The following is a 27,662-nucleotide window of genomic DNA, read 5'->3' as shown; positions in this document are numbered from 1 at the left end:
AGATGGGGGGAGAGAAAGTGGAGGAAAGTGGTCGGGGATGGGGGGAGGAAAGAGAAAACTGGAGTGAGTGGTCGGGGATGGGGGGGGGTTCCTTTTCGTTGCTTCTGAGTGAGGGGCGAGAGGCTTTTCATACATTTCTTTCATGCTTCCACCCAGACGCGCATGGATGAGTTTTGGGGACCAGAGAAAAGCGGCGACTCCGAATCAGCCGCTGGATGCGCAGGGAGCGACGGGCGGTGCACCAAGATGGGGGGGGGCAAGGAGGGGGGGAAGAATGCGGAGGGGGGTTATTATGGAGGCAGGGGAGGGGCATTTGCCCAGCCGGGGAAAATCTTGACAAAAAGGCTGGGTTGGGTCACAAGGCGCCTGCGCCACACTGCCGGCTGCCGAGTCGTCCCGAACTTTTCCTCCGCCGCCTCCGCCGCCTCCTCCGCGCCTTGGCAAGCGGGGCTCAGCCCGGAGCTGGCAGAAGGAGCGTGGCGGGGCTCCCAGCTCGCACCTCCGCGGACCCCTTCGCCTCGCCTCCCCTCTTGCCTCCTCCTCCTCCTCCTCCGGGGTTCCCCTCCCTCCCACCCAAGAAAGGGAGACCCACCCGCGGGGCAAAAAAAACTGCAGGGGCCATCCGCGCGGACTCTCTCGCGCGTGGAGACGGGGGCTCTCCCTGCGCTGGCGAGAAAGAAGAAAAACTCCGATTTTTTTATTTTTTTTTTTAAACTCTTTTGGGAGGGGAGGGATCGGCAGTGGGGACAAGCCGCGCGGGATGGGGTTGCGGGGCCCACCTGCCTGATTCTTGTTATCACTTTAAAACCCAGAGCCCCAACTCGGCTTTCAGGAACTCGGAAACCTCTCGGCGCCCTCAACGGCCACGGCGGCAGAGGTAAGCGGGGAAGGAGGGAGCGGGGTGGGCGGAGGGGACCGGCGGCGACCCCCCCCCCACAGCCGATGCCCTGCAGACCCCAGTCCCACGAGACTCCCGGGCGATACGTCCAGCGGTCAGGGATAATGGAAGGCAGAGTCCATCCCCGGTGAACAGAGCCTCTCCCGTCCCCTCCAGTCCCCCCACCCCATCCGGTAGCCTGGACCACAACTGCGGCCCCGGGGCGGGTTTTGAGGGGGCATCGAAGCCCCTCCGGGCGTCCCGAGTCTTCCCAAGGGAAGATTCCTCTTTGCATGAAAAAGCAGCTGGAAGTCGCCAACGAGGAGGTATTTTCAAGGGTTGCATTCGGGGATGAAATACACCCCCCCCGCGCGCAGCCCCAATTTAAGGCGGTCCTTGCTTTCTGCCGCTACCGGTGAGGTTGCCCGGTGAGTCTTCTTGCCGAAACGAAATTCGCTTTTCGGTAATTGGAAAGGCTACTTGGCGGTAGCTGTGAAAGGTGGAGAGGGAACCCGAAGAAGTAGATGGGGGTCAAACTTGACTCAGCTCAGGCTCTAGAAAACAGAAGTGGTATTTCAAAAGTTTTCAGTAAGTTGGACTACATTAGTGGGCTGAAATTAACAGGATGAAAATGAATAGGAAGAACAGCAAAGTTTTTTTTTAATCTCATTGTTGTGCTCTGCCCAACATTGGTGAGCTGGGTGGCTGTATAAATTGATAGTTAGATGATATGTGAGATAGATAGATAGATAGATAGATAGATAGATAGATAGATAGATAGATAGATAGATAGATAGATAGATAGATAGATAGATAGATAGATAGATGGATGGATGGATGGATGGATAAATAGATGGATGGATGGATGGATGGATGGATGGATGGATGGATGGATGGATGGATGTTTTTAAAAGTCCTTTGTTCCATACTATTTGTTTTTGTTTTTTTGTATTTTATATTATAAGCTAAAATATTTTTAAAAACAGATGAATAGATAGATAGACAGACAGACAGACAAGATAGATGAGAGAGATAATAGATAAATAGACAGACAGACGATAGATGAGAGAGATAATAGAAAGATAGATAGATAAATAGATAGACAGATAGATGAGATAGATAGATAGATAGATAGATAGATAGATAGATAGATAGATAGATAGATAGATGAGAGAGATAATAGACAAACAGACAGACAGATACATCCTTGTGTAGGGAAGCAAAATCAAATGTACAGGAAAAGGATTGGCTTGTGATAGGCTATACAATAAGGCTGTTGGTGTGAGGGATATGTGCAGGGTCTGGTCAAACAAGTCAAGAGAGTCACCATCTTAATTTTTTGGACCACACCCTATGGACATCCCTGGAATCGTTGAACAGAACATGAGCCAGCAATGTGATGGTGCTGCAAACAAGATCAGTACAATTTTATACTGCATCCATAGACATTTGATTTCCCAGTCATGGGAAGTAATACAGTTAGTTCTCGACTTAATGATAGCAGTTAGGACCCGAGCTTCTTTTGCTAAGCAATACAGTCATTAAGCGAGTCATGTGACCATAGCTGATTTTTTTTCTCCTTTTTTTTGCTAAGGGGTTAACAAATCATGCGACTGATAAGAAAATCCAACTTCCTCCATTAACTGGGAAGGTTGTAAATAGTCGTTATGTGAACCAGGACACGGCAACCGTTGTCAATACATGCCGATTGTCAAGTGCCCAAATTTTGATCTTGGAACGGGGGGGAGGGGAGGGGGGAAAGCAAAGGTCATAACTCTAAGGACTGGAGGTAATTCACTTTTTTTCCAGCACTGTCGTAACTTTGAACAGCTGCTAAAAGAATGGTCGTAAATTGAGGATCTACTTGTACATCCATTCTAATTGGCAGAGCAACTTGGAGGGTCATATCAGGGATCCCCAACCTCTGGTCCAGCAGCCGGTCCTCACAAACAAGCAAAGCCCCATCCGCGGGACGCGGGCAGCACACAAAACCGCGCACTCTGTGGTCCGTGGAAAAACCTTTCTCCACGTAACTCAGGGGTCTTCAAACTCGGCAACTTTAAGACTTGTGGACTTCAACTCCCAGAATTCCTCAGCCAGCCAGCCCTGGCTGGCTGGCTGAAGAATTCTGGGAGTTGAAGTCCACAAGTCTTAAAGTTGCCGAGTTTGAAGACCCCTGATGTAACCGGTCCCTGATGCCCAAAGGTTTGGGGACCTCTAGGTTACATCCCGATGCAGCATCATAATGAAATTACCAGGGAATCTGGAACCAGTGCAGAGGAGTGCAAAGAAATAAGCAAGAAGCTACAAATTAAATTGCAGTGGGAAACTGAAGAGACCTGTACACTCTATGCAGGTAGTTCTCAACTATTGACCATAACTGAGCCCAATATTTCTGTTGCTAAGCGAGACATTTGTTAAGTGCGTTTTGCGCCATTTTAGACCTTTCCTGCCACCGTTGTTAAGTGAATCACCACAGCTGACAAGTTGGTCACCCGGTTGTTGAGTGAATTTGGCTTTCCCCATTGTTGAAAGGTCACAAAAGGTGATCACATGACCCGCCCGGGGCACAGCAACGGTCATAAATATGAGTCAGTTAGTTGCCAGGAGTCCCAATTTTTATCCCGTGACCGTGGGGATGCTCCAAGAGTTGCAAATGTGAAAAACTGTCCTAAATCACTCTTTTCAGTGCTGTTGTAACTTTGAACAGTCACTAAATGAACTGTTGTATGTGGAGGACTACCTATGATTGCCTCTGAGTCAAGAGGAGGACAGTAGGAGAAAGAGAGACTAGGTTGATGCCATGTAGAAAGATCAAGACCTGCTCTCTGTCATCCTAGGGCGCAAAAGGCTGACTGAGTACTTAAAAATCTAGGGAAGGAGATTCTGAGTGTAGGTGAGGAACTGTTCTGGACACCAGTGAAAGAGTTTAGGATCTCCAGCTTACTGGATGTATTTAAGTAGACGTTGGACAGACACTGGGGTCAGAGATGCTTTAATTTGGATTTTTGCACTAAATGAACATTGAATCGTGGATGTAATCTTCCAGTTCTGTGATTGCATGGAAGGAGCGGGGGAGTCCTTGGAACTCTTTGAGCTTGCTTGTGCTAGCCACAAAGTCACCGATGATCAGTGCATCAAAGAATAGAATAGAATAGAATAAAATAGAATAAAATAGAATAGAATAGAATAGAATATGGGCTGAGAAGAGAAGAGAAGAGAGAAGAGAAGAGTAAATAGAAGAGAAGAGAAGAGTAAATAGAATAGAATAGAAGAGTAAATAGAATAGAAGAGAAGAGAATAGAATAGAATTAGAAGAGAAGAGAATGTGGGCTGAGAAGAGAAGAGAAAAATAGAATAGAATAGAAGAGAAGAGTAAGTAGAATAGAATAGAATAGGATAGGATAGAATAGAATAGAATAGAATATGGGCTGAGAAGAGAAGAGAAGAGAAGAGAGAAGAGAAGAGTAAATAGAAGAGAAAAGAAGAGTAAATAGAATAGAATAGAAGAGTAAATAGAATAGAAGAGAAGAGAATAGAATAGAATTAGAAGAGAAGAGAATGTGGGCTGAGAAGAGAAGAGAAAAATAGAATAGAAGAGAAGAGAAGAGTAAGTAGAATAGGATAGGATAGGATAGAATAGAATAGAATAGAATAGAATAGAATAGAATAGAATATGGGCTGAGAAGAGAAGAGAAGAGAAGAGAGAAGAGAAGAGAAGAGTAAATAGAAGAGAAGAGAAGAGTAAATAGAAGAGAATAGAAGAGTAAATAGAATAGAAGAGAAGAGAATAGAATAGAATTAGAAGAGAAGAGAAGAGAATGTGGGCTGAGAAGAGAAGAGAAAAATAGAATAGAAGAGAAGAGAAGAGTAAGTAGAATAGGATAGGATAGGATAGAATAGAATAGAATAGAATAGAATAGAATAGAATAGAATAGAATAGAATAGAATAGAATAGAATAGAATAGAATAGAATAACAGAGTTGGAAGGGACCTTGGAGGTCTTCTTGTATCTGTCGTTGACCAAGCTTCCACCCATTACTTCTCCTGCCTTCTGGTGCCCTAGAGCAGGGGTAGGCAACCTCGGCTCTTTTATGACTCATGGACTTCAACTCCCAGAATTCCTGAGTCAGCATGGGTGAGTCAGGAATTCTGGGAGTTGAAGTCCATGAATCATAAAAGAGCTGAGGTTGCCTACCCCTAGAGTATAACAGAATAACAGAGTTGGAAGAGACCTTGGAGATCTTCTAGTCCAGGAATGTCAACTGCTGGCCCACTGGCCGGATGCGTCACACCAAAACCACGCCCACCCCATTCCCGGCAATGGGGAAAAAGTCCCGATACATCATGCGATGTTACGTGACGTTGCGAGTTTGACATGCCTGTTCTAGTCCAACCCCCTGCTCAGGCAGGAAACCCTATACCATTTCAGACAAATGGCTGTCCAGTCTCTTAAAAACTTCCAGTGTTGGAGCATTCACAGCTTCTGGAGACAGGTTGTTCCACTGGTTAATTGTTCTCACTGTCAGGATTAATTATTCTAACTGTTGGTTCTAGGTTGCTTCTCTCTTTGTTTAGTTTTCACCCATTGCTTCTTGTCCTGCCCTCAGGTGCTTTGGAGAATAGCTTGACTCCCTCTTCTTTGGGGCAGCCCCTGAGATATTGGAACACTGCTATCATGTCAGCCCTCGTCCTTCTCTTCATTAGACTAGACTTAACTAATTCTTGCAACTGTTCTTTACATGTTTTAGCCTCCAGTCCCCATCACTAGCACTGATGACGTTACCTAGTCTGGGTACTAAAACATCTACAATAAAACAAACAACCTCATAGAGTCCCAAGGACCCTTCATGTCAACTCTGACTTAGAAATATTCTCCTTTATTAGTCTGTGATTGCAATTTTAGACAATTATAACCGAATCTTTCTTGGTTGGTTGCACTACAGGTAATCTTCGACTTAAGGCCACAATTGAGCCCCAAGCCTATTGCTAAGCAAGACAATTGTTAAGTGAGTTTTACTTCACTTTATGACTTTTCTTGCCACAGTTGTCAAGTGAATCCCTGCAGTTGTTAATTCGGTAATACGGTTACTTAAGTGAACCTGGCTTCTTGCTCGTCAGAAGGTCTCCAAGGAGGATCCGATGAGCCTGGGACACTGCAACCGTCACAAATTTGAACCAGTCGCCAGTTGATTGTGTGATCACGGGGGATGCTGCAATAGTGTGAACAAGGATCGTAGGTCACTTTTTCCAGTGATGCTGTAACTTGGAACAATCGCTAAACGAATGTTTCTAAGTTGAAGGCAAACTACATTTCTTTCCTGTCTGTCTACTGAACTTAAGTTATCTATAGATCTTTCATTGTTCAAAAAAGTGACTGCCCAAGATAAAAGCAGTTGATCTCCTAACGCAGCCTTTAGCATCCCCCGTCCGATTGAACAAAGGCCTGGAGACTAAAACATATGAAGAATGGCTGAAGCACTTCGGTTTGGCCAGTCTAAAGAAATGAAAGACTAGGGAGGACATGATAGCAGCCTTCCAATATTTGAGGGGCTGCCACAAAGAAGAGGGGGTCAAATTATTCTCCAAAGCACCAGAGGGCAGGACAAGAAACAATGGATGGAAACTAATCAAAGAGAGAAGCAACCTGGAATTAAGGAGAAACTTCCTGACAGTGAGGACAATTAACCAGTGGAACAGCTTACCCCTAGAAATCATGGGAGCTCCATCACTGGAGGTTTTTAAGAAAAGGCTAGACAGTCACTTGTCTGAGATGGTATAGATTCTCCTGCTCGAGCTGGGGGCTGGACTAAATGACCTCCAAGGTCCCTTCTATTCTATTCTATTCTATTCTATTCTATTCTATTCTATTCTATTCTATTCTATTCTATTCTATTCTATTCTATTCTATATTATTTCCATTCTGTATTTCTATTCTATTCTATTCTATTCTATTCTATTCTATTCTATTCTATTCTATTCTATTCTATTCTATTCTATATTATTTCCATTCTGTATTCTATTCTATTCTATTCTATTCTATTCTATTCTATTCTATTCTATTCTATTCTATTCTATTCTATTCTATTCTATTCTATTCTATTCTATTCTATTCTATTCTATTCTATTCTATTCTATTCTATTCTATATTATTTCCATTCTGTATTTCTATTCTATTCTATTCTATTCTATTCTATTCTATTCTATTCTATTCTATTCTATTCTATTCTATTCTATATTATTTCCATTCTGTATTTCTATTCTATTCTATTCTATTCTATTCTATTCTATTCTATTCTATTCTATTCTATTCTATTCTATTCTATTCTATTCTATTCTATTCCATTCCATTCCATTCTATATTATTTCCATTCTGTATTTCTATTCTATTCTATTCTATTCTATTCTATTCTATTCTATTCTATTCTATTCTATTCTATTCTATTCTATTCTATTCTATTCTACTCTTCCTCATTAGCATAGCTGGGAATTCTGGAGGCTGTGCTGTTTAGATGTTACCAGAGTGGAGAAACCTGCTGAGACATTTCATCTTGGATAACAATTCTTCCCTTTCCACTTATCTAAACTCCAGGAACTTGATATGTATGAATTTGCTCTTAGCGAGGAGACTTTTTTCCTTATTCCTTGAATGTGCTAAGGAATTTAAGAAACTGCTTCTATGGGTCTCTCTAGCGTTCTTTTATTGAGTTTGCTATGTTTGGGGCAGGACACACATATTCAGCCGGGAAACTTTTGCAGGCCAAAGTCTGGATTTTGCTCTGGGTTTCCCTCCTTCTCTTTGTGAGAAAGCACATTGCTTTGTGACTCATATAGTAAGACTTAGTGGGAACGCTGGAAATTAAGCTAAGAGTGTTGCCTTAAAATTAGGAATACTTCTTACGATTGCTAAATCATGAACCAGAAACTCTCCCATGCTTTTAAAAATTGGCACAAGATAAGGCACTGTTTATCCCTTACATTTTTAGCTCATTGCTTGCTATTCTGTAGTATCTCTGGAATTTGGTGTGATGTACTCCAACAACCCTGTGAGGCAGGCAGGCACAACCCCGCAACATTGCAAATGTTATACAAGTCCTTGACTGACGGCCACAACTGACCCCAAAATTTCTGTTGCTAAGCAAGTCAGTTGTTAAGTGAGTTTTGCCCCATTTCGTGACTTTACTTGGCATAGCTCAGGGGTAGGCAACCTTGGCTCTTTTATGACTCGTGGACTTCAACTCCCAGAATTCCTGAGCCAGCCATGCTGAGGGGAAAGGGAGAGGTTTCCAAGCTGAGCCATGCTGGCTCAGGAATTCTGGGAGTTGAAGTCCACGAGTCATAAAAGAGCCAAGGTTGCCTACCCCTGGCGTAGCTTTTAAGTGAAACACTACCATTGTTAAGTTAGCAACATGGTTGTGAAGTGAATCTGGCTTCCCCATTGACTTTGCATGTCAGAAGGTCGCAAAAGGGGATCAAATGACCCCGGGACACTGCAACCGTCATAAATACGAGTCAGTTTCCAAGTATCCAAATTTTGATCATGTGACCTTGGAGAATGCTGCTACGGTCGTAAGTATGAAAAAATGTCATACGTCTGTTTTTTCTGTGCCATTGTAACTTTGAACGGTCACTAAATGAATAGCGGTAAATCAAGATCTACTTGTAAGATTCAGATGACTAAATAGTGAGTTTCCAGACAAGACAACTTGAAACTATTGTCTAATTCAGGCTCCTACAGCTTATTTTAAATGATGTGGTTTCTTTGATCTTGGCTGAGGTTTTGGATTCTTAAATCAGCATATATCTAGAACTTCTTGGCTTATTTGGGAATGCTTGTTTTAAATGTGTTTTTAATGAGGCACAATAGCATATTTTTCCTTCCTAGAGATAAGGGCTTTCTACGGAAACATATGTTTTCTATGTGAACATTTTTTGTATTTATTTTAGTTTAATTATATTAAGCCAAGACTAAAAAAACAAACACACACAAGAAAAAAAGGGGCAAGATTTACAGATGATGATATGTAATTTTTTTTATTATTATTTCTTGGAAGGAGTGCCTACTTGGTCTAATTGCTGCCAGCCTCACCTTCTGCACACAATGTGACTTTAACCAAACAGACATTATGTTCATGCGGTTTCCATGCAGACTGGCCTTCATATTTCCCCCTGATTTTGAGATTATTTCCACTTCAGGAGACATGTCCTGTTTGACCCACCCATCTGAGTTATTATCTGTTTGTTTCCTAATTTGATTTACACCCCGCTTTTCAAATCTGGCAAGCACTCTAGGCAATTAATTAAATGAGTCCTTTTGGCTGAAGCATCGTGAATGTTTGCCCAGGAAATCATTCCCTTGCCAGCTGGTGTTTTGCTCAAGTTTTCAAAACACACATGTGAGAAAAGGTACTTCAAGAGTAAATAAAGTCTCTTTCCAGTTGAAGTGAAGTTATTGTGACTTCATAAACAACAAGGATGTTAAAGAGTCTGGAGATTAAACGGTACGATGAACATTTGAGGGAATTAGCTGTATATCTAGTCTATCAAAGAGAAAGATCGGGGAGACATGATAACTGTCTTCCAGTACTGGAGAAAAGGGGATTGACTTATCACTACTATAAAAAGAGATGTTGAGACTCTAGACCAGGCATCTCAAACTCGTGACATCACGTGACGTCATGCAACGTATCGGGCCGGTTTTGCCATTGCCGGCAATGGGGTGAGCGCAGCTTCCATGTGACGCGTCCTGCCCGCGGGCCGACAGATTGACACCCCTGCTCTATACAGTGCAGAGAAGACCAACAAAGCTGATTAGGGGACTGGAGGATAAAACAAATGAAGAACGGTTGTTAAGAATTGGGTATGTCTAGTTTAATAAAAAGAAAAGGGCGATATGATAGCAGTCTTCCAATATCTCAAGGGTTGCCACAAAGAAGAGGGAGTCAACTTATACTCCAATCACCTGACGGCAGGACAAGAAACAACGGATGAAAACTAGTCAAGGAGAGAAGCAACCTACAACTAAGGAGAAACTTCCTGTCAGTGAGAACAATTAACCAGTGGAACAGTTTGTCTCCAGAAGTTGTGGGTTCTCCAACACTAGAGATTTTTAAAGAAGAGACTTTACACCATTTGTCCGGAACAATATAGGGCAGTGATGGCGAACCTTTTAGAGACCGAGTGCCCAAACTGCAACCCAAAACCCACTTATGTATCATCGGGTGCCGGGTGGGTATGGCCCATTGGGTGGGTGTGGCCCATTGGGTGGGTGTGGCCCATTGGGTGGGTGTGGCCCATTGGGTGGGCGTGTCCCATTGGGTGGGCATGGCTTCAGTGGTAATGGCAGACTGGATGGGACTAAAAAGTTAAATCAATCAATTCCAACTTTGCGAGATCTTTTTTTTTCCCACGAGAAGTTGAAATTGATTGATTGATTGAACCTTTTTTTTTGCACACGGCAGCAGAGGTCTAAAGCGAAAAGGTTTTATAAAACCCAGCTGAAGGCGTGCCATAGGTTCACCACCACAGGTATAGGGTCTCCTACTTGAAAAGGGGGTTGGACTAGAAGACCTCACAGTTCCCTTTCAACTCTGTTATTCTGTTATACTCTAGGGCACCAGAAGGCAGAAGAAGAATTGGGTGGAAGCTTGGTCAAAGAGAGATACAACCTAGAAATAAGAAGCTTCAATGTTTAGCAACTTAGAACACAGGCAGCAGAGAAAACTTTCCTAACTCCTTCTTATCAATCATTCCCTTTATATACATATAAACTAATTACCTAAGATCGTACATCCCACTTATCCATAATATGATATGCTTGCTTTTGCCTTAGTGCAGTGGTTCTCAACCTTTTTAATGCCGCGACCCCCAACTGGTCGTAAGTCGAGGACTAAACCGATCGTAAGTCGAGGACTAAACCGATCGTAAGTCGAGGACTACCCAACCGGTTGTAAGTTGAGGACTTTCCCTGCCCGGGAGTGCAGCACATGCGTGGTGCCGCCCCCTGCACCAGCCAAGGCGTAGCTGGCAAATGGCAGAGACGGAGCAGGCCGACCACTGGCTGGGCCACCAGCTAGCCCAGCCCAAGGGAGGTAAGGCACCCGCCGGAAAAGGGGCAAAAAAATTGGTGGACAGCCTTGCTTGGCGACCCCCGTGAAATGATCGATCAACCCCAAATGGGGTCGCGACCCATAGGTTGAGAACCGCTGCCTTAGTGGATTTTGTGAACTCCACCTTTGGGTCTGCAGAAGTGCAGAAAGGAGGAGGAAAGAAAGAAACATAGTTGTGATGCTTTGTTGCCAGCTCTGCTCACAACAATGGCCTTGTTGCAAACATCGCATGCACTTATAAGTAGTCCTCGACTTACAACAGTTGTTTCAGTGACTGTTCGAAGTTACAACAGCAATAAAAAAAACTGACTTAGGCCTTCTTTTCACACTTATGACCGTTGCAGCATCCCCACGGTCATGTGATCAAAATTCAGATGCTTGGCAACTGATTCATATTTGTGATGGTTGCGGTGTCCTAGGGCCATGCAATCCCCTTTTGTGACCTTCTGACAAGCAAAGTCAATGGGGAAGCCAGATTCACTTAACAACCGTGCTACTAACTTAACAACTGCAGTGATTCACTTAACAGCTGTGGAAAGCAAGGTCATAAAATGGGGGGAAAACTCACAAGAACCGTCTTGCTTAGCAACAGAAATTTTGGGTTCAGTTGTGGTCATAAGTCGAGGACTCCCTGTACATAAAGGAGGGTTATGTCGTGATATCACAGTGCAATCTCATCATTTTGATGAGATCATAGCTCGTTGCTGACGCCCCTGAATGCAACGGTTGTCGTGTGGCTTAGAACAATATGCAGACCCAGGCGTTTGGGGTTTACATAACTCATGGTTTAAACCATCATGACAATGTGGTGTGGGAATGGGGCCATTGTTAACAGGGTTGGATATTTGCCCGAGATTCTGACATGCCAAATTTCTGCCTGGTGATTTTTCTTTTCCTACTGGGCACTCCAGAAGTTTGCTATATAATTACTACCACCCCAAATCTACTTTTCCAAAGTTCACAACCGTATTTATTGTGTATGAAAATATGGCCCGAGCTTCCAACATATACATTAGATATGATCGAATCACTTTGCTATTTGGTTATAAATGTGGACATTTCTTTGGCATGGCTGCATTTGGGGGGGGGGGAGAAAAAATATCCTTGTGGTTTGACAATTCAAGGGCAGAGCTCAGCTTACAGGTTTAATTTCGCTTGGTCTGTTTTTCATTTAGATGCTTTCAGAGTGTTACATAAAACTGTTCCTTTGCAGAGGAATTAATGTTTAACTTCTTGTCTGAGTGGCTTTGAACACACCCGGATTCGTTCTCCAATCCATTCGCCCCTGTTGCCTTTTTGGTTTGGCCAAAAACAAATATCATTTTCTTTGTTTTTGCTGGCTGATTGAGGTCTGCTGAAGCAATAGAACACATAGGGCTGGAAGAGACTTCATAGGTCTTCTAATCCAACCCCCTACTCAAGGTAGGAATCTCATACTATCCCAGTCAAATGATTGTCCAATCTACTTTTGAAAACCTCCCATGATGGAGCACCCATAACTGCAGGAGGCAAGTTATTCCATTGATTAATTGGGCTCAGGACACCGCAACCATCACAAATATGAATCAGTTGCCAAGCAACTGAATTTTGATCACGTGACCGTGGGGATGCTGCAACGATCATAAGTGTGAAAAGCAATTAATTGTTGAGAAATTTCTTCTTGTTTCTAGGTTAGATGATAGGTGAAAAACAAACATCAAAAGAAGAAATTTGCCCCTTTAATGAGGTAACAAAGTGTGTACCATAGTTGAATGCAAAGGAAAGCAAGAATAGAATAGAATAGAATAGAATAGAATAGAATAGAATAGAATAGAATAGAATAGAATAGAATAGAACATGGAACATGGAATATGGAATATGGAATAAGACTAGAATAGAATATGGAATAAGACTAGACTAGACTAGATTAGACGAGACTAGAATAAATAGAATATGGAATATGGAATATGGAATAAGACTAGAATAGAATAGAATATGGAATAAGATGATTAGACTAGACTAGACTAGACTAGACTAGAATAGAATAGAATAGAATAGAATAGAATAGAATAGAATAGAATAGAATAGAATAGAAAATGGAATAAGAATAGAATAGAATAGGAATATGGAATATGGAATAAGAATAGAATAGAATATGGAATAAGAATAGAATAGAATAAGGAATTAGAATAGAATAGAATAGAATAGAATAGAATAGAATAGAATAGAATAGAATAGAATAGAATAGAACAGAACAGAATAGAATAGGAATATAGAATATAGAATATAGAATATGGAATATGGAATAAGAATAGAATAGAATAGGAATATGGAATAAGAATAGAATAGAATATGAAATAAGAATAGAATAGAATAGAAAATGGAATAAGAATAGAATAGAATACGGAATAAGAATAGAATAGAATAGAATAGAATAGAATAGAATAGAATAGAATAGAATAGAATAGAATAGAATAGAATAGAATAGAATAGATCATTTCAGACAAATTGCTGTCCAATCTCTGCTTAAAAATCTATGTATTGGAGCACCCACAATTTCTACAGGCAAGCCGTTCCACTGATTAATTACTCTCACTGTCAGGAAGTTTCTCCTTAGTTCTAGGTTGCTTCTCTCCTTGATTGGTTTCCATCCGTTGCTTCTTGTCCTGCCCTCAGGTGCTTTGGAGAATAGCTTGGCCCCCTCTTCTTTGTGGCAGCCGGAGATAAATTTGGGGCACATATCCCTTCAGAGGATGCTGGGGATCATTCTCTTGCTTGGTTCTCTCAGCATCTGACAGGAGATCTACTACAGGTGACAAGCAGAATCACTGTCATCTGTCTCATAAGATCTGAAGGTTGGCTGCTTTTGTCCTTAAATATTTCCGGCTTCTGTTATCTCAAATTCTTTTCCAGCGCATATCCAAACTCTTTTTTCAAAAGGAAGGAGGGGAGAAAGAAGGCAAGCCAGATTAAGTCACTCAACTTTCCCTGCCAGCTGCTAACCCAATAACATCATGATCCTATTATTTGTGTGTCTCTGTGTATGCCTGTATGTGTGTATGTGTGTGTGTGTGTGTGTGTGTGTGGTTGAGCCCCGTCCATCTGCTGTACGACTACTGTATTTGCTGGCAGGTAGCCCAGTTGAGACCCTTCCAGACGGCTTGGGTTTTTTTTTAACCCCCTAGCATGTCTCCTCTCGTAACCCTCAAAGCAGTTGAGCTTTGGGTAAAAGGGATCCGCGAGCCGGCTGCAGCTTTTCAGCATGATTCGTAGGGATCAGATGTAATTGATACAGCTTATGTTTTTAGAAATGCCCCCCAGGTTTTATAAAGGGCAATTTGGCTCCCTTGATTGAACCCTTAACAAGCTGCCGAAAAGATTTGTCTCACTTGGCAAAGATGGAAGCGAATTGGGGTCGGTTCACACCCTGCCATTTGCTTTAGGAATCTCTTTTTCGTCCCCCTCTTGATACATTTCCTCCTTACTGTTTTCCGTGGAAAAAAACCTGCCTTCATTGCAAACTGTAACAGAGATTATGGCTTTCACATCCCTTCCCCCCCCCCAGGAATTCTATCCAGGGAGTGGGTTTGGAAAAGGACCTGCTAAATAATGACTTTAAAAAAAGAAAACAGCAACGCAACATGCTTGTCCTTGTTGAAAAGTGATTCATGGAATGACTGAGATAAGTAGATATGTAGATAAGTAGATACATAAATAGACAAACAGACAGATGAATATGAGAGAGAGAGAGATGATCATGATGATAAGTAGGTATAAGCAGACAGATAGATGATAGATAGATAGATAGATAGATAGATAGATAGATAGATAGATAGATAGATAGATAGATAGATAGATGACAGATGGATGGACAGACAGATAAATAGAAGATGGATGGGTGGGTGGACAGATGATAGATGGATGGATGGATGGATATAGACCAGGGGTGGTGAACCTATGGCACGCGTGCCAGAGGCGGCACTCGGAGCCCTCTCTGTGGGCACACATGCCGTTGCCCCAGCCTCGCCTCCCCCCACAACCCCCTCCTCACCAGCAGCCCCCCTGGAGGAGAGTCGCCCCCGAGTGTGGCCCACATGAAGCAGCGCAGCCAAGAACATGGCAGCCAGGCAGTGTAGACAAGACTCTGCCCTCATGCCCCATCCCACATAGCTGATGCTGCGGGGCGCGGGCAGAGGACGTGGCTGCCATGGCGCAGCTGGGCTGCCTGGGTGATCTGCAGTGGGCCCTGGAGGCGGTGAGTGGCCCTGTGGGCAGGTGGGGTGGGGGCGGGGCGGCGGCCAGTTTTGGGGCATTCAGTCTCTAAAAGGTTCACCATCACTGATATAGACCTTCCATAAAATTCAGTTCAGTTGTATCTACCCATCTTTTCGAATTCTTCCTTTAAGCTGTCACTGACTTGGAGCAAGGTCCTGTTTTTAGAGTGTGGGTGTCAGGCTCCGAAAATCAAAAAGACACGTTGAAATTCTTCTGTGCAGTTTCCTTTACTGTTCCTCACCTATAGACAGAGATCTTGCCAAACTAAAGTAGACTACTTTCACCATTTAATACATACTCTGGGAACTATTAGGGAGGAACCATCTTCACTCTCTTTCTCCCACACAAAGTATCTAAGCTGCATTGTCTCTTGCTCCTCTGGAATGTCCTCCCTCCCCCATAGGAATCCAGACTGCATTCCACCACAGTGGGTTCTCAATGCTTGCTGTATCGTAACACCCAAATAACACCCCATAACACAGGACTTTGATTTTATGATCTTCTCACTCCAGGTTGTTTCTGACACACAGTTGAGAATTACTGTTTCGGGGGGGGGGGGTTGACATATGCTAATAGCTCCTTCCCTGGACTGTGGGTCCTCCTGTTTTGTCTACTCATAAATTTTGGCACTCACAGCTAAACATCAGAAATGATCATAAAAAGCAGCTAGAGAGTGCTAATTTTCTTCTGATCAGAATATGTACTCAATCCCCCATCCCTGTCTCAAAATAAGGAAAATAAAAACCTCCCATTGTTTTGAGCACTTACCCAACATTAGCTGGCTGTAAATAATGGTGACTCTAAGAATGAAAATATACTTTTTGCTGAATTGGGCAACATCCCTTTGATATTATTCATCCTGTAAATTGCCATTCTCCGTCAAGGAGATGCCCAGGGCAGAAATAATCATAGCAACTTTTTATAATAACTCCAGGAAATATTGGAGCAAACCACAGGTAGGGTCAAGGGACGGCCAATGATTAAAGCAACATGGTGCCTTTATTATGCAAATTCCACTCTCTTGTACATGTGGCATGTCATGCACAGAGAAAGTGGGCGGAGCTTCCATTACAGCTTCCATTATGGCGTTACCGTCATTTGGAACAGTGCCTCCAATTCTGCAGATCGCTCTGCAGCAAGCCACGTATTTTACAGCAGTATCCAAAAATCACATCAAAATCAAAGCTACGGCATTGCCTAAAATATTACAGGCAGTCCTCACCTTACAATAGTGACTGTTTGAAGTTACAACAGCACTGAAAAAATGATCTTTCAGATTTACAGCTGAATTGCAGCATCCCCCCTGGACATGTGATCAAAATTCAGATGCTTAGCAACTGACTCCTATTTATGACGGTTGCGCTGTCCCGAGGTCATGTGATCCCCTTTTGCGACTTTCTGATAAGCAAAGTCAATGGGGAAGTCAGATTCCCTCGACGGCTGTGTTAGTAACTTAACTGCAGCAACTGATTTACTTAATAACTGCAGCAAGAAAGGTCGTAAAATGGGGCAAAATTCACTTAACAAATGTCTCAGCAACAGAAATTTTGGATTTAATTATGGTCATAAGTTGAGGACCACCTGTACACTCTTCCTGCTTGTGTTGTTTGGTCCTTTGCAATTCTTTTTTTATAGGATTTTACTAGTTTTTCCCATACATAAAATAATAATTTTTCAACCAACTTGCTGTCTGAGTTTAAATACGCTAATACATATTTAATTCCTAATCCTTTATTTTTTCCTCTAATCATCGATAAAGTAAGTCCCAAGTTTGATAGTATTCTGTTTCTTCTTTTCCATTCAGTCTCATAATCAATCTGTCCATCTCTGCGCATTCCAGTATTTTTTTTAATTATCTCTTCAACTGGTGGTATTACTTCATTTTTCCAATATTGCGCAAATATTATTCTTGCCGCTGTTGTGACGTGTAGATTCAAATATAGGTTTTGTTTGTTAATCTTTTCTGGCATTATACCTAGTAAAAAAAAATATTCAGGTTTGAAATCTACGTACTCTCCCAACATCTTTTCTAACCAAGTATGTATCTTTTTCCAATAATTCTTTGTTTTATCGCAAGTCCACCAATCATGATAGGTCCTTTGCAATTCTTTGCCTAGCCTGTTTTCTGGGTCTTCCTTGAGTCAAAAAATGTAGATGCTCCTACAGTGGACCTTAACTTTTCAACCTGAAGGAACTGGTCTCATTTCATTTTGTTTAATGAGAACAGGGTTCAAAAGCCAAGATTAGCAAATGACCGTGTCTGTTGTTCTCCTTTAATTGAGCCTGCCTTGCAGACTGATTCTGACAATCATTCTTCAGCATCTTCTGAGCTTCTAGGGAGAAGACCAGGATGGAATTAGTTCCCAAATTTAGGGGAGCCCTATCCTAAGCTCAATTTAATATTCTCCAATAGAAGAGAATATTTATAGCTCAAGGTTGAACTGTGCCATCCTTGATGCTCTCTTTTTTTGGGTGGTTTTCTTGTAGATTTGCCATTACCAAACTAGGTTTCATCATCACTGCTGCATAATGCACTAATGATGTTATCTAGTTTGGTAATCAAACATCTATAAGAAAACCACCAAAATTGGAGAGCACCAAGGACCCCACAGTTAAGGTTCTCTCCACAGCTGTCCTGTAAGGGAACGATAGGAAAATCCCACATGAAACCCAACACAGTGCTAGGCTGCATTAACAGAGGGATAGAATCAAGATCATGTGAAGCATTAATACCACTTTACAATGCCTTGGTAAGGCCACACTTGGAATCCTGCATCCAGTTTTGATCACCACGATGTAAAAAAGATGCTGAGACTCTAGAAAGAGTACAGAGAAGAGCAACAAAGATGATCAGGGGACTGGAGGCTAAAACATATAAGGAACGGTTGCTGGAATTGGGTATGTCTAGTTTAATGAAAAGAAGGACGAGTGGGGACATCATAGCCGTGTTCCAATATCTCAGGGGCTGCCCCAAAGAAGAGGGAGTCAAGCTATTTTCCAAAGCGCTTGAAGGCAGGACAAGAAGCAACGGATGGAAACTAATCAAGGAGGGAAGCAATCTAGAACTAAGGAGGAATTTCCTGACAGTGAGGATAATTAACCAGTAGAACAACCTGCCTCCAGAAGCAGTAAATGCTCCAACACTGGAAGTTTTTAAGAAGAGACTGGACAGCCATTTGTCCGAAATGGTGTAGGGTTTCCTGCCCGAGCAGGGGGTTGGACTAGATGACCTCCAAGGTCCCTTCCAACTTTACTACTATTATTATTATTGTGGATGTAGACTGTCTGTCAATCTACATCTAGATGATCTCCAAGGTCCCTTCCAACTTTATTGTTAATTATTATTATTACAGCCCCTATGATATGAATACCATAGAAACTACAGCTTCTGTTCTTCTGCGTTGCCAATTCTAAGGGACATTCGCCACCAGTTAATTACTCCCTTTTTATTTAAATTCTGGTGCACTCTGAGAGCTTTTATTTATTTATCTGTTCAACAATCAAATGTATTTAAAAGCAGGAGCAATTTGCTCCATTATGTATAAGCTTCACCCACAAAGGGTTGCGGATAGTCCTTTGTCGCTAGGGGATAGCTCTCTGCTTTTCATTTTACTGAATGTACTTTTATTGGTCCAGGATCAAAATAAAATTTCTGTCTGTAAAGCAGTCATGTACATTTCAAACTAAACAGAGATGACCAGGATAGACTAAAAAGCAAGCAAACTACACTCGTTCTTGGTGCTGTGTCAAACATTTGACATCGAGTCACCCTCAGTGATATCTCCAAACTCCAGTTTCCTCTAAGAAGCTGGGAATGTTGGCTCCATCTTTTCTGGTGACCTCTGGAAAGCCGCCAGAGATGAATGTTTTTGTAAAATGGACAACAGGTGCCAGATGTTTGTCCATCTCTAGGCATTTCCAGAGGTTGCACCCAGTAACCCTACCCATCAAACAGGAGGAGCCTGTGATAGAAACTGGGGTAAAGCAGAACGGAGTGGAGAAAAGTCCATCTTATTACATAAGATCAGTTGCAGGATTGTATAATAATAACAACAACAACAACAGTGCAACAGTGGACCACCTGGTAAGCTGTTGCAAGAAGATTGCACAGACTGACTACAAGCAGTGGCATGACAAAGTAGCAACAATGGTGCATTGGAAGATCTGCAAAAAATATCATTTTCCTGTAAGCAAAAAATGGTGGGATCATAAAATAGAGAAAGTCATAGAAAATGATAAAATTAAACTGCTCTGGGACTTCAGAATTCAAACAGACAAGCACCTGCAACATAACACCCCAGACTTAACAATTGTCGATAAGAAAGACAAAAAAGTCTGGATAGTGGACGTGGCAGTGCCTGGAGACAGCAGAATAGAAGAGAAAGAACTGGAGAAGATAACAAAATACAAAGACCTACAAATAGAAATAGAAAGACTGTGGCAAAAGCAAGCAAGGGTAGTACCAATAGTCATAGGCTCCTTGGGTGCAATCCCAAAACAACTGGAGCACCACTTGAACACCATTGGCATTGACAAATTCGCTATTAGTCAATTGCAAAAGGCGGCCTTACTAGGAACTGCTTCCATCCTGCGACGATACCTGTAATACCATCAAACATCCACATCTGCCTATCCCAGGTCCTGGGTAAGGACTCGATAGGTAGACAAAATGCCAAATCCAGTCTGAACATCTGGCTGACTGTGCGATGATCGATAATAATAATAATAAAAAGTTGGAAGGGACCTTGGAGGTCATCGAGTCCAACCCCCTACTCAGGCAGGTAACCCTATACCATTTCAGACAAATGGCTGTCCAGTCTCTTCTTAAAAAACTTCCAGTGTTGGAGCATTCACCGCTTCTGAAGGCAGGCTGTTCCACTGGTTAATTGTTCTAACTGTCAGGAAGTTTCTCCTTAGTTCTAGGTTGCTTCTCTCTTTGGTTAGTTTCCACCCGTTGTTTCTTGTCCTGCCTTCAGGCGCTTTGGAGAATAGCTTGACTCCCTCTTCTTTGGGGCAGCCCCTGGGGTATTGGAACACAGCTATCAAGTCCCTCCTTGTCCTTCTCTTCGTTAAACTAGACATACCCAATTCCAGCAACCGTTCCTTATATGTTTTAGCCTCCAGTCCCCTAATCATCTTTGTTGCTCTTGTCTGTACTCTTTCTAGTGTCTCAACATCTTTTTACGTCGTGGTGATCAAAACTGGATGCAGTATTCTAAGTGTGGCCTTACCAAGGCATTGAAGAGTGGTATTAATACTTCATGTGATCTTGATTCTATCCCTCAGTTAATGTATAGATATGTCTAACAAAGAGAAGGATTAGGGCAGGGGTAGGCAACCTTGGCTCTTTTATGACTGGTGGACTTCAACTCGCAGAATTCCTCAGCCAGCATGAGGGAAACTTTGGCCCCTTCATGACTTGTGGACTTCATCTCCCAGAATTCCTGAGCCAGCATGGCTCAGCTTGGAAACCTCTCCCTTTCCCCTCAGCATGGCTGGCTCAGGAATTCTGGGAATTGAAGTCCACGAGTCATAAAAGAGCCAAGGTTGCCTACCCCTAAACTAAGGAGACAGTGATAACAGTTTGCCTCCAGAGGTTGTGGGTGCTCCGTCACTGGAGGTTTAGGGTCTCCTGCTCAAGCAGAGGGTTGGACTAGAAGACCTCCAGGATCCCTTCAAATTATTCTACATTCCATGTTCTATTATATGCTTTACTCCAATTAGTTTATTGCATTTTTTTTCCTTCTTTTCCCGGTGCCAGGGACCCTTTCTCAAGTCTGGCTCTATATTTTGTTCATTTGCGGCGTTTCAAGAATGAAGCTAAGCTGTTCTTAGCTATTATTGATTTAACCCCAGATGGGTTTAAATATGCATAAGGTACATCTAATAATTATGGTTTCTTTGAGTAAGCCTGACCAGGAGTGGGCGAGATTTCCTGTCCCTTTGCAGTGGGAATTCTGATGTTTGTGGTGCTTTAGCTGCCTGGCTAATTTTCAAATTAAATTTTCATTTCCTCCCCCCCCCCCCCACCTCAATCATGCTGTTTTTCATGCTTTTTTGTTCTTTGCTACCAAGCACTTTTCTTTCCTCTTGTGTATTCACAACGCTTTGGACAATGTGGCTTTGATTCCCCCCCCCCCCCATGATGAGTAGAAATGTGGGTAGCTGGTTTGAGTTTCACGATGTTTTTGCAGACTCTTGAAAACAAGCAATCCAAGCGTGTAGAGGTTCTCAAATTGTGAGTCGAGACTCCTCAAGGGGGTTGTGAGCAATTTAAAGAGGAGGGGGAGAGCTTCCAAAAAATTTAAACATTGCCTTAAGCATCGTACAATCCATCTCAGACTTCTGAATATTAATAATTTACTGATCGATTTTCTTAGGAATGGACTGGATTGGAATGAGAATAGAATAGAATAGAATAGAATAGAATAGAATAGAATGGGAACATGGAATAGAATAGAATAGAATAGAAACATAGAATAGAATAGAATAGAATAGAATAGAATAGAATAGAATAGAATAGAATAGAATAGAATAGAATAGAATAGAATAGAATAGAATAGAATAGAATAGAAAGGGAAGATAGCATGGAATAGAATAGAGTAGAGTACAGTAGAGTAGAATAGAATAGAATAGAATAGAATAGAATAGAATAGAATAGAATAGAACACTTTATTGGCTAAGTGTGATTAGACACACAAGAAATTTGTCTCTGGTGCAGAAGCTCTCAATGTACATACAAAACCACAAGGTAGTAATAATCATAATATTAAAGTAATAGTAATCATAATAATGACACCAATAGAGAAGGTAGTGGAAAAACAGGAACAAGAATTCTGTGAAAAACAACTCACAGCTATATTCTTGGATTATTATGCTACCGAGCGCTACTTTCAGACAATCTGTGAATTTTACGAAACATTTACATTTATCTGCAGAAACACACTGCTCTGTCCAAAATGTTTACAGTTTTGAACTTTCTTTGATTAAAGCATATTTTGTGGCTGGGGAGGTGTATTAATGTGAGTGTGTGTTTGTCTGTGTGGGGGCAAAGTTGGAATGTGCTGTGCCTTGATCTGCTGGAGCAGAGGGTAAGCTACACAAGGTAGGAAAAATTTGCAGAGGATGGTTTTGAATTGTTTCTGACTCTTTTAGTAGCAGCTGACATAGGAGGCTTCTGTACTTGTTATGTTACAGCTAGTCTCGACTTACAATCATAATTTAGTCCACAATTTCAGTTGTAAGTTGTGGTGGTTGTTAAGCAGGTCTTCACATACCTGATTTTAGGATCTTTTTTTTTTTGCAGCAGCAGTTGTTAAGTGAATTCTGTGGTCATAAAGTGAAGCCCATGCTTGTTAAGCAGACAGTGTAAATCCATTTTTTTACTATCCCGCTGGCTCATATTTAAGTGATTATGAGTTTGCTTGCCTCTTTCTCAAGTCCTGAATTTAAAGTCTCTATCTTCATTAAATGACAGTTCCAGATTAGTAATATAGGTAGTCCTCAACTTACAACAATTCATTTAGTGACCGCTTGAAGTTACAACAGCACTGAAAAAAGTTACTTATGGCCGTTTTTCACACTTACGACTCTTGCAGCGTTACCAAGTCATGGTCAAAATTCAAATGCTTGTCAGCTGACTCGTATTTATGACCACTGCAGTGTCCCACAGTCACGTGATCCCCTTTTGCGACCTTCCGACAAGCAAAGTCAATGGGGAAGCCAGATTCACTTAACAACCATGTTGCTAACTTAGGAAATGCAATGATCTACTTAACTGTGGCAAGAAAAGCCATAACCTGGGGCAAACTCATTTAGCAAATGTTTCACTTAGCAACATACATTTTGGGCTCAGTTGTGATTGCAACTCAAGGACGACCTGTATTTATTTAGTGACTCTTTGAAATTATAACGGCACTGGAAAAGGTGACTTATGACCGTTTTTCACACTTACGACCCTTGCAGCATCCTCCTGGTCACGTGATCAAAATCCATATGACTGGTAACTGACTTATATTTATGACCGTTGCAGTGTCCTGGGGTCATGCAATCCCTTTCTGACAAGCAAATTGTGCAATTGTGGTCATAAGTCAAGGACTACCTGTAACTGAAGTGGGAGAAAGTCAGTACAGATCCCCCCACATACGCACACAAAGTTTTGCTTCTTCAGGACCGAAGTAGAGCAGTTGATTAATTCTTTCCTCATTAACTGTAAGACTTTTCTTCTTTTTCTCCAGATCCTTGCTCACCATGGTGGCATTGCCAGGTTTTCTCCTACTCCTAGGGATTGTAAAAGGAGTTGCTCCCTTGCATCCTCATGGGAAGCCAACTTGGCCAACCTACAAGGTGCCCGTCGTTCTACCGCAATTAACAATTTCTTTGGACAAACCGCACTTTGAAGCAGAAGCTCAACTGGAAGTGGCCTCCCCGTGTGGCCCGTCTTGCCACAAACGCTCTCCACTCCCAACGTATGAAGAAGCGAAAGATTATTTGTCCTACGAGACATTGTACTCCAACGGGTCCCGCACAGAAACCGAAGTCGGCATCTACATTGTTAGCAGGGCCAGCGCGGAGGGACAAAGCCGATCGCGGACAAAGAGACAAATCTATGGCTATGACACCAGATTTAGCATTTTCGGCAAGGACTTCTTGCTGAATTACCCGTTTTCTACTTCCGTGAAGTTGTCCACGGGATGCACCGGAACGTTAGTGGCTGAAAAACATGTCCTGACGGCTGCTCATTGCATCCATGATGGGAAGAGTTACGTCAAGGGAGCCAAGAAGTTACGGGTTGGGTTCCTGAGACCCAAGCCCAAAGATGGCATCAGAAGGATTGACAACAGTAGCACCCTTGAGCCCCAGAAAATGAAGTTCCAGTGGATTCGGGTGAAACGGACACATGTTCCTAAAGGATGGATCAAAGGGAACGCTAATGACATTGGCATGGATTACGACTATGCCCTGCTGGAGCTCAAGAAACCCCATAAGCGAAAGTTCATGAAGATCGGAGTGAGCCCAGCGGCACGTCAGCTACCCAAAGGAAGGATTCACTTCTCGGGCTATGACAATGACCGGCCTGGAAACTTGGTTTACCGGTTCTGTGATGTCAAAGATGAAACCTACGATCTCTTGTATCAGCAGTGTGACGCCCAGCCGGGGGCCAGCGGTTCTGGCGTGTACGTGAGGATGTGGAAGAGACAGAATCACAAATGGGAGCGTAAAATCATAGGGATATTTTCTGGGCACCAGTGGGTGGACACCAATGGATCCCCCCAGGATTACAACGTCGCTGTTCGTATCACACCCCTCAAATACGCACAGATTTGCTTCTGGATCACGGGGAACTACCAACAGTGTAGAGATGGATAGACCCAATTTATGTCCCAGAGAGGCTTAGCGGCTGGCTGGGGAAGGACAGGGGAGGGGTGGTGTTGGTGGAAAGCATACGCCTAACTGCTCTGTGGGCACAGTTCTGTTTTTAGCAATGCCAGGGTGCAGGAACTGACCAGGAGCATAACCTGGTTAGCGTTTGGCAATAAGCACAGTGTCCATGCCATGGCACAAATCCTGGACCTTTGACCTTTTGCCTTAGGATAAGCAATAGCTGAAGTAACAGGGTTGGGGCTAAAGCAAAGTCCCTGCAGCTCCCTTTACGCCCTTGTTTAGGATGGGTCCTCGTTCACCAATGGGGATGCTGATTGGCTGGCTCTTATATCATTCATGTAGTGCAGGATTGTCTAGGTTTGATAGGAGGGTAACTGGACAGAGCCGCAAGCATCTGTTCTTAAATCTAGTGATGCCAAAATAGCAAATGGTGGATCGTGACATCACAGTGCAAGCTCTGCGCTTTTGGATGTATCATCAGTTATTAGTATATAAGGCATTAATTTACTTTTGGATGTCATGACACACTTTTCACCGTTCCCCCTCCCTCTGGGGTTGGAGAGGTAGAAATTGGTAGCCAAAACTGCTTGAAAAGAGGAACTTCGGCCACTATTCTCTTAAAAGAAATGGTCAACAAAATACAAATCCTTGGCCAAATTGAATGAACCCCGAATACATATTTCAAGGCAGAATACCATTACTTTCTCTGCTTTCTTTTTTTAAGGGACTATTAAAATATGCAATCTGGAGGTGCATTAGCTTTCTCCAAGAGTCATGTTGGCAGTAAGTCCAGTACAGTATTGAAACACATATTTTCGTGATATTTTTGTGGCTCATTGTTCTCCTCCACTCCCAGCTACCAATTAATCTTAAGGAAATCCTGTTCTGTTGGGTTTTTTTTTTTAAAAAAATCTTCCGTTGAATTTGCAATGAATTTGCAAAACAGCTTGAAAGTCACCGAGTTGGAAAAGGGTAGCGCTTGCAATGTTGATTGATTGGCCCTTGTGTCAATTATAAGGCTACCTTTCTCCTTATTAGGGCAGCCTGGTGCAAAGCCCTGATTGGTAAAAGTCACCACTCCTTCCTCGGTATCTGATGGGCTGACCTTTTCAAGGATCAGCCCTTTTCTCAAAATTGTTTTCAGAGCTTAAAACTACGTACAGCCCTTTCAAAAAAAAAAAAAAGCTTGCAAAACTGGACTCAAATGAGGTCACAGATCTGTAGGGGGAATTAATACAGGAAAAGAAAAATCAGAATTCGGTCCCTACAAGTAGACCTCAGCTTACAACAACAACTGGGATCAGAGTCTCCGTTGCTAAGCAAGACAGCTGCGTCCGATTCTATGGTCTTTTTCTGCCACAGTTGTTAAGCAAATCACTGCAGTTTTTAAGTGAACCAGTCATTAAGTGAATCTGGCTTCCCATATTGACTTTGTTCATAGCTGGCTGGGAAGGTTACAAATGGCCATTGTGATCATGAGACACTGCAACTCCCATTGTAAATACATGCCAATGGACAAAGTACCTAAATTTGGATCATGTGACCACTGCAATGCTGCAGTGGTCAGAAGGGCGAGGACCGGTCATAAGTGCTGTTGTAACTCTGATCCATCGCTAAATGAATAGTTGTAAGTTGAGGACTATCTGTAATCTATATGTACGTGTAAAAATCAAAAGCAACAGCAAAAGACAGCTTAGTCTGCAGGTGAAAAATATTCACCAGCCTCTAATTCATGCATGTTAGTATGCAACAGCACTGGTTAATTTTTCTCCTAGCTAAGGTTATACCATGTTTCCCTGAAAATAAGAGCCAATGGGAAAATAAGCCCCAGCGTGATTTTTCAGGATGCTCGTAATATAAACCCTACCCCCAAAATAAGCCCCAGTTAAGATCATCAGCCAGACGCATTTAGTACCGTATTTCCCCAAATATAAGATCCAACTGGAAAATAAGCCCAAATGCGTCTTTTGGAGCAAAAATTAATATAAGACCCGGTCTTATTTTGGGGAAAACACGGGTACCATCTCAAAAAGAAGAAGAATTCCTGGAGGATGTGTTTCAGGTTGGAAAACGATGAATAAATAGCTTGCTTTTTGGTAGAATTAGTTAGGTAAACTAGGGAGAAAAGAAAAGAATGTAAGTTTGTACCATTTAATCTATACAGACTGCAGAATGATGCTTCTTTAAAAAAAGAAAAAAAAGCCCAAACGAAGCACAAGCCAGCATGCTGAGTCCTCGGGGTTTGTTTTTATATTTCAGATCTGTCTTTTTTTCTTGCACTGAATTTGCACTGTTCAAATTCCAGGCTGAATTTCCACATATAACCTAACCCTGTGCAGAAGATGGTTGGAAAACTCATTCCCCCCCCCCCCCCAGCATATGTAAACTCATTACAGGCAGCCCTTGACTTATGACCAAAATGGAGCCCGAAATTTATGTAGCTAAATGAGGCATTTGTTAAGTGAGTTTTGCCCCATTCTGTGACCTTTCTTGGCACAGTTGTTAAGTGAAACCCCCCAGTTGTTAAGTTAGTAACAATTGTTAATCTAGTAACACAGTTTGTGGCTTCCCCATTGACTTTGTTTGTCAGAAGATCACAAAAAGATGACCACATGATCCCAGGATGTCATAAACATGAGTCAGTTGCCATGTGACTGAATTTTGATCATCTGTCTGTGGGATGCTGCGATGATTATATGAACAATGGCCCTGAGTCACTTTTTTCAGTGCCGTTATAACTTTGCACGGTCACTGAACTGTTGTAAGTCAAGGACTACCTGTACTGTAAGAATGAAAAATTCTAATACCTCTCTTTCTATTTCATTAAATCTATTTTATTTTATTTCTAAGCATTTAGAAATGTATTGAGCTGTTCCCTGAAGCCTTCCTGGTTTGAAACTTATCACAGAAGGTCAAAGACAACTTTGCCAACAGAGAAACCTGTAAATAATTATAAACCTTGGCTAGAAATGGGAAACATGCATTGTAATTCTACTTATTTTATAAGGATGTTCAAATACAGCACGTGTTTAACACCT

At 42.2% G+C, this 27,662-nt stretch overlaps 1 protein-coding gene across 1 annotated transcript; it reads left to right on the top strand.

The window, feature by feature from the left end:
* Positions 1–338: 338 nt before the first annotated feature.
* Positions 339–27,662, top strand: PRSS23 (serine protease 23). Its single transcript, XM_039342961.1, has 2 exons — positions 339–877; positions 23,478–27,662. Exon 2 carries the CDS (start codon positions 23,491–23,493, stop codon positions 24,607–24,609), a length of 1,119 nt encoding a protein of 372 aa, XP_039198895.1. The 5' UTR covers positions 339–877; positions 23,478–23,490; the 3' UTR covers positions 24,610–27,662.

The sequence above is a fragment of the Crotalus tigris genome, unplaced genomic scaffold (assembly GCF_016545835.1).
Source record: "Crotalus tigris isolate CLP2741 ecotype Arizona unplaced genomic scaffold, ASM1654583v1 scf7180000017828.1554129, whole genome shotgun sequence".
Lineage (NCBI taxonomy): Eukaryota > Metazoa > Chordata > Lepidosauria > Squamata > Viperidae > Crotalus > Crotalus tigris.
Note: the sequence above shows the minus strand (reverse complement) of the source record. Positions and strands in the feature narration are given on the sequence as shown.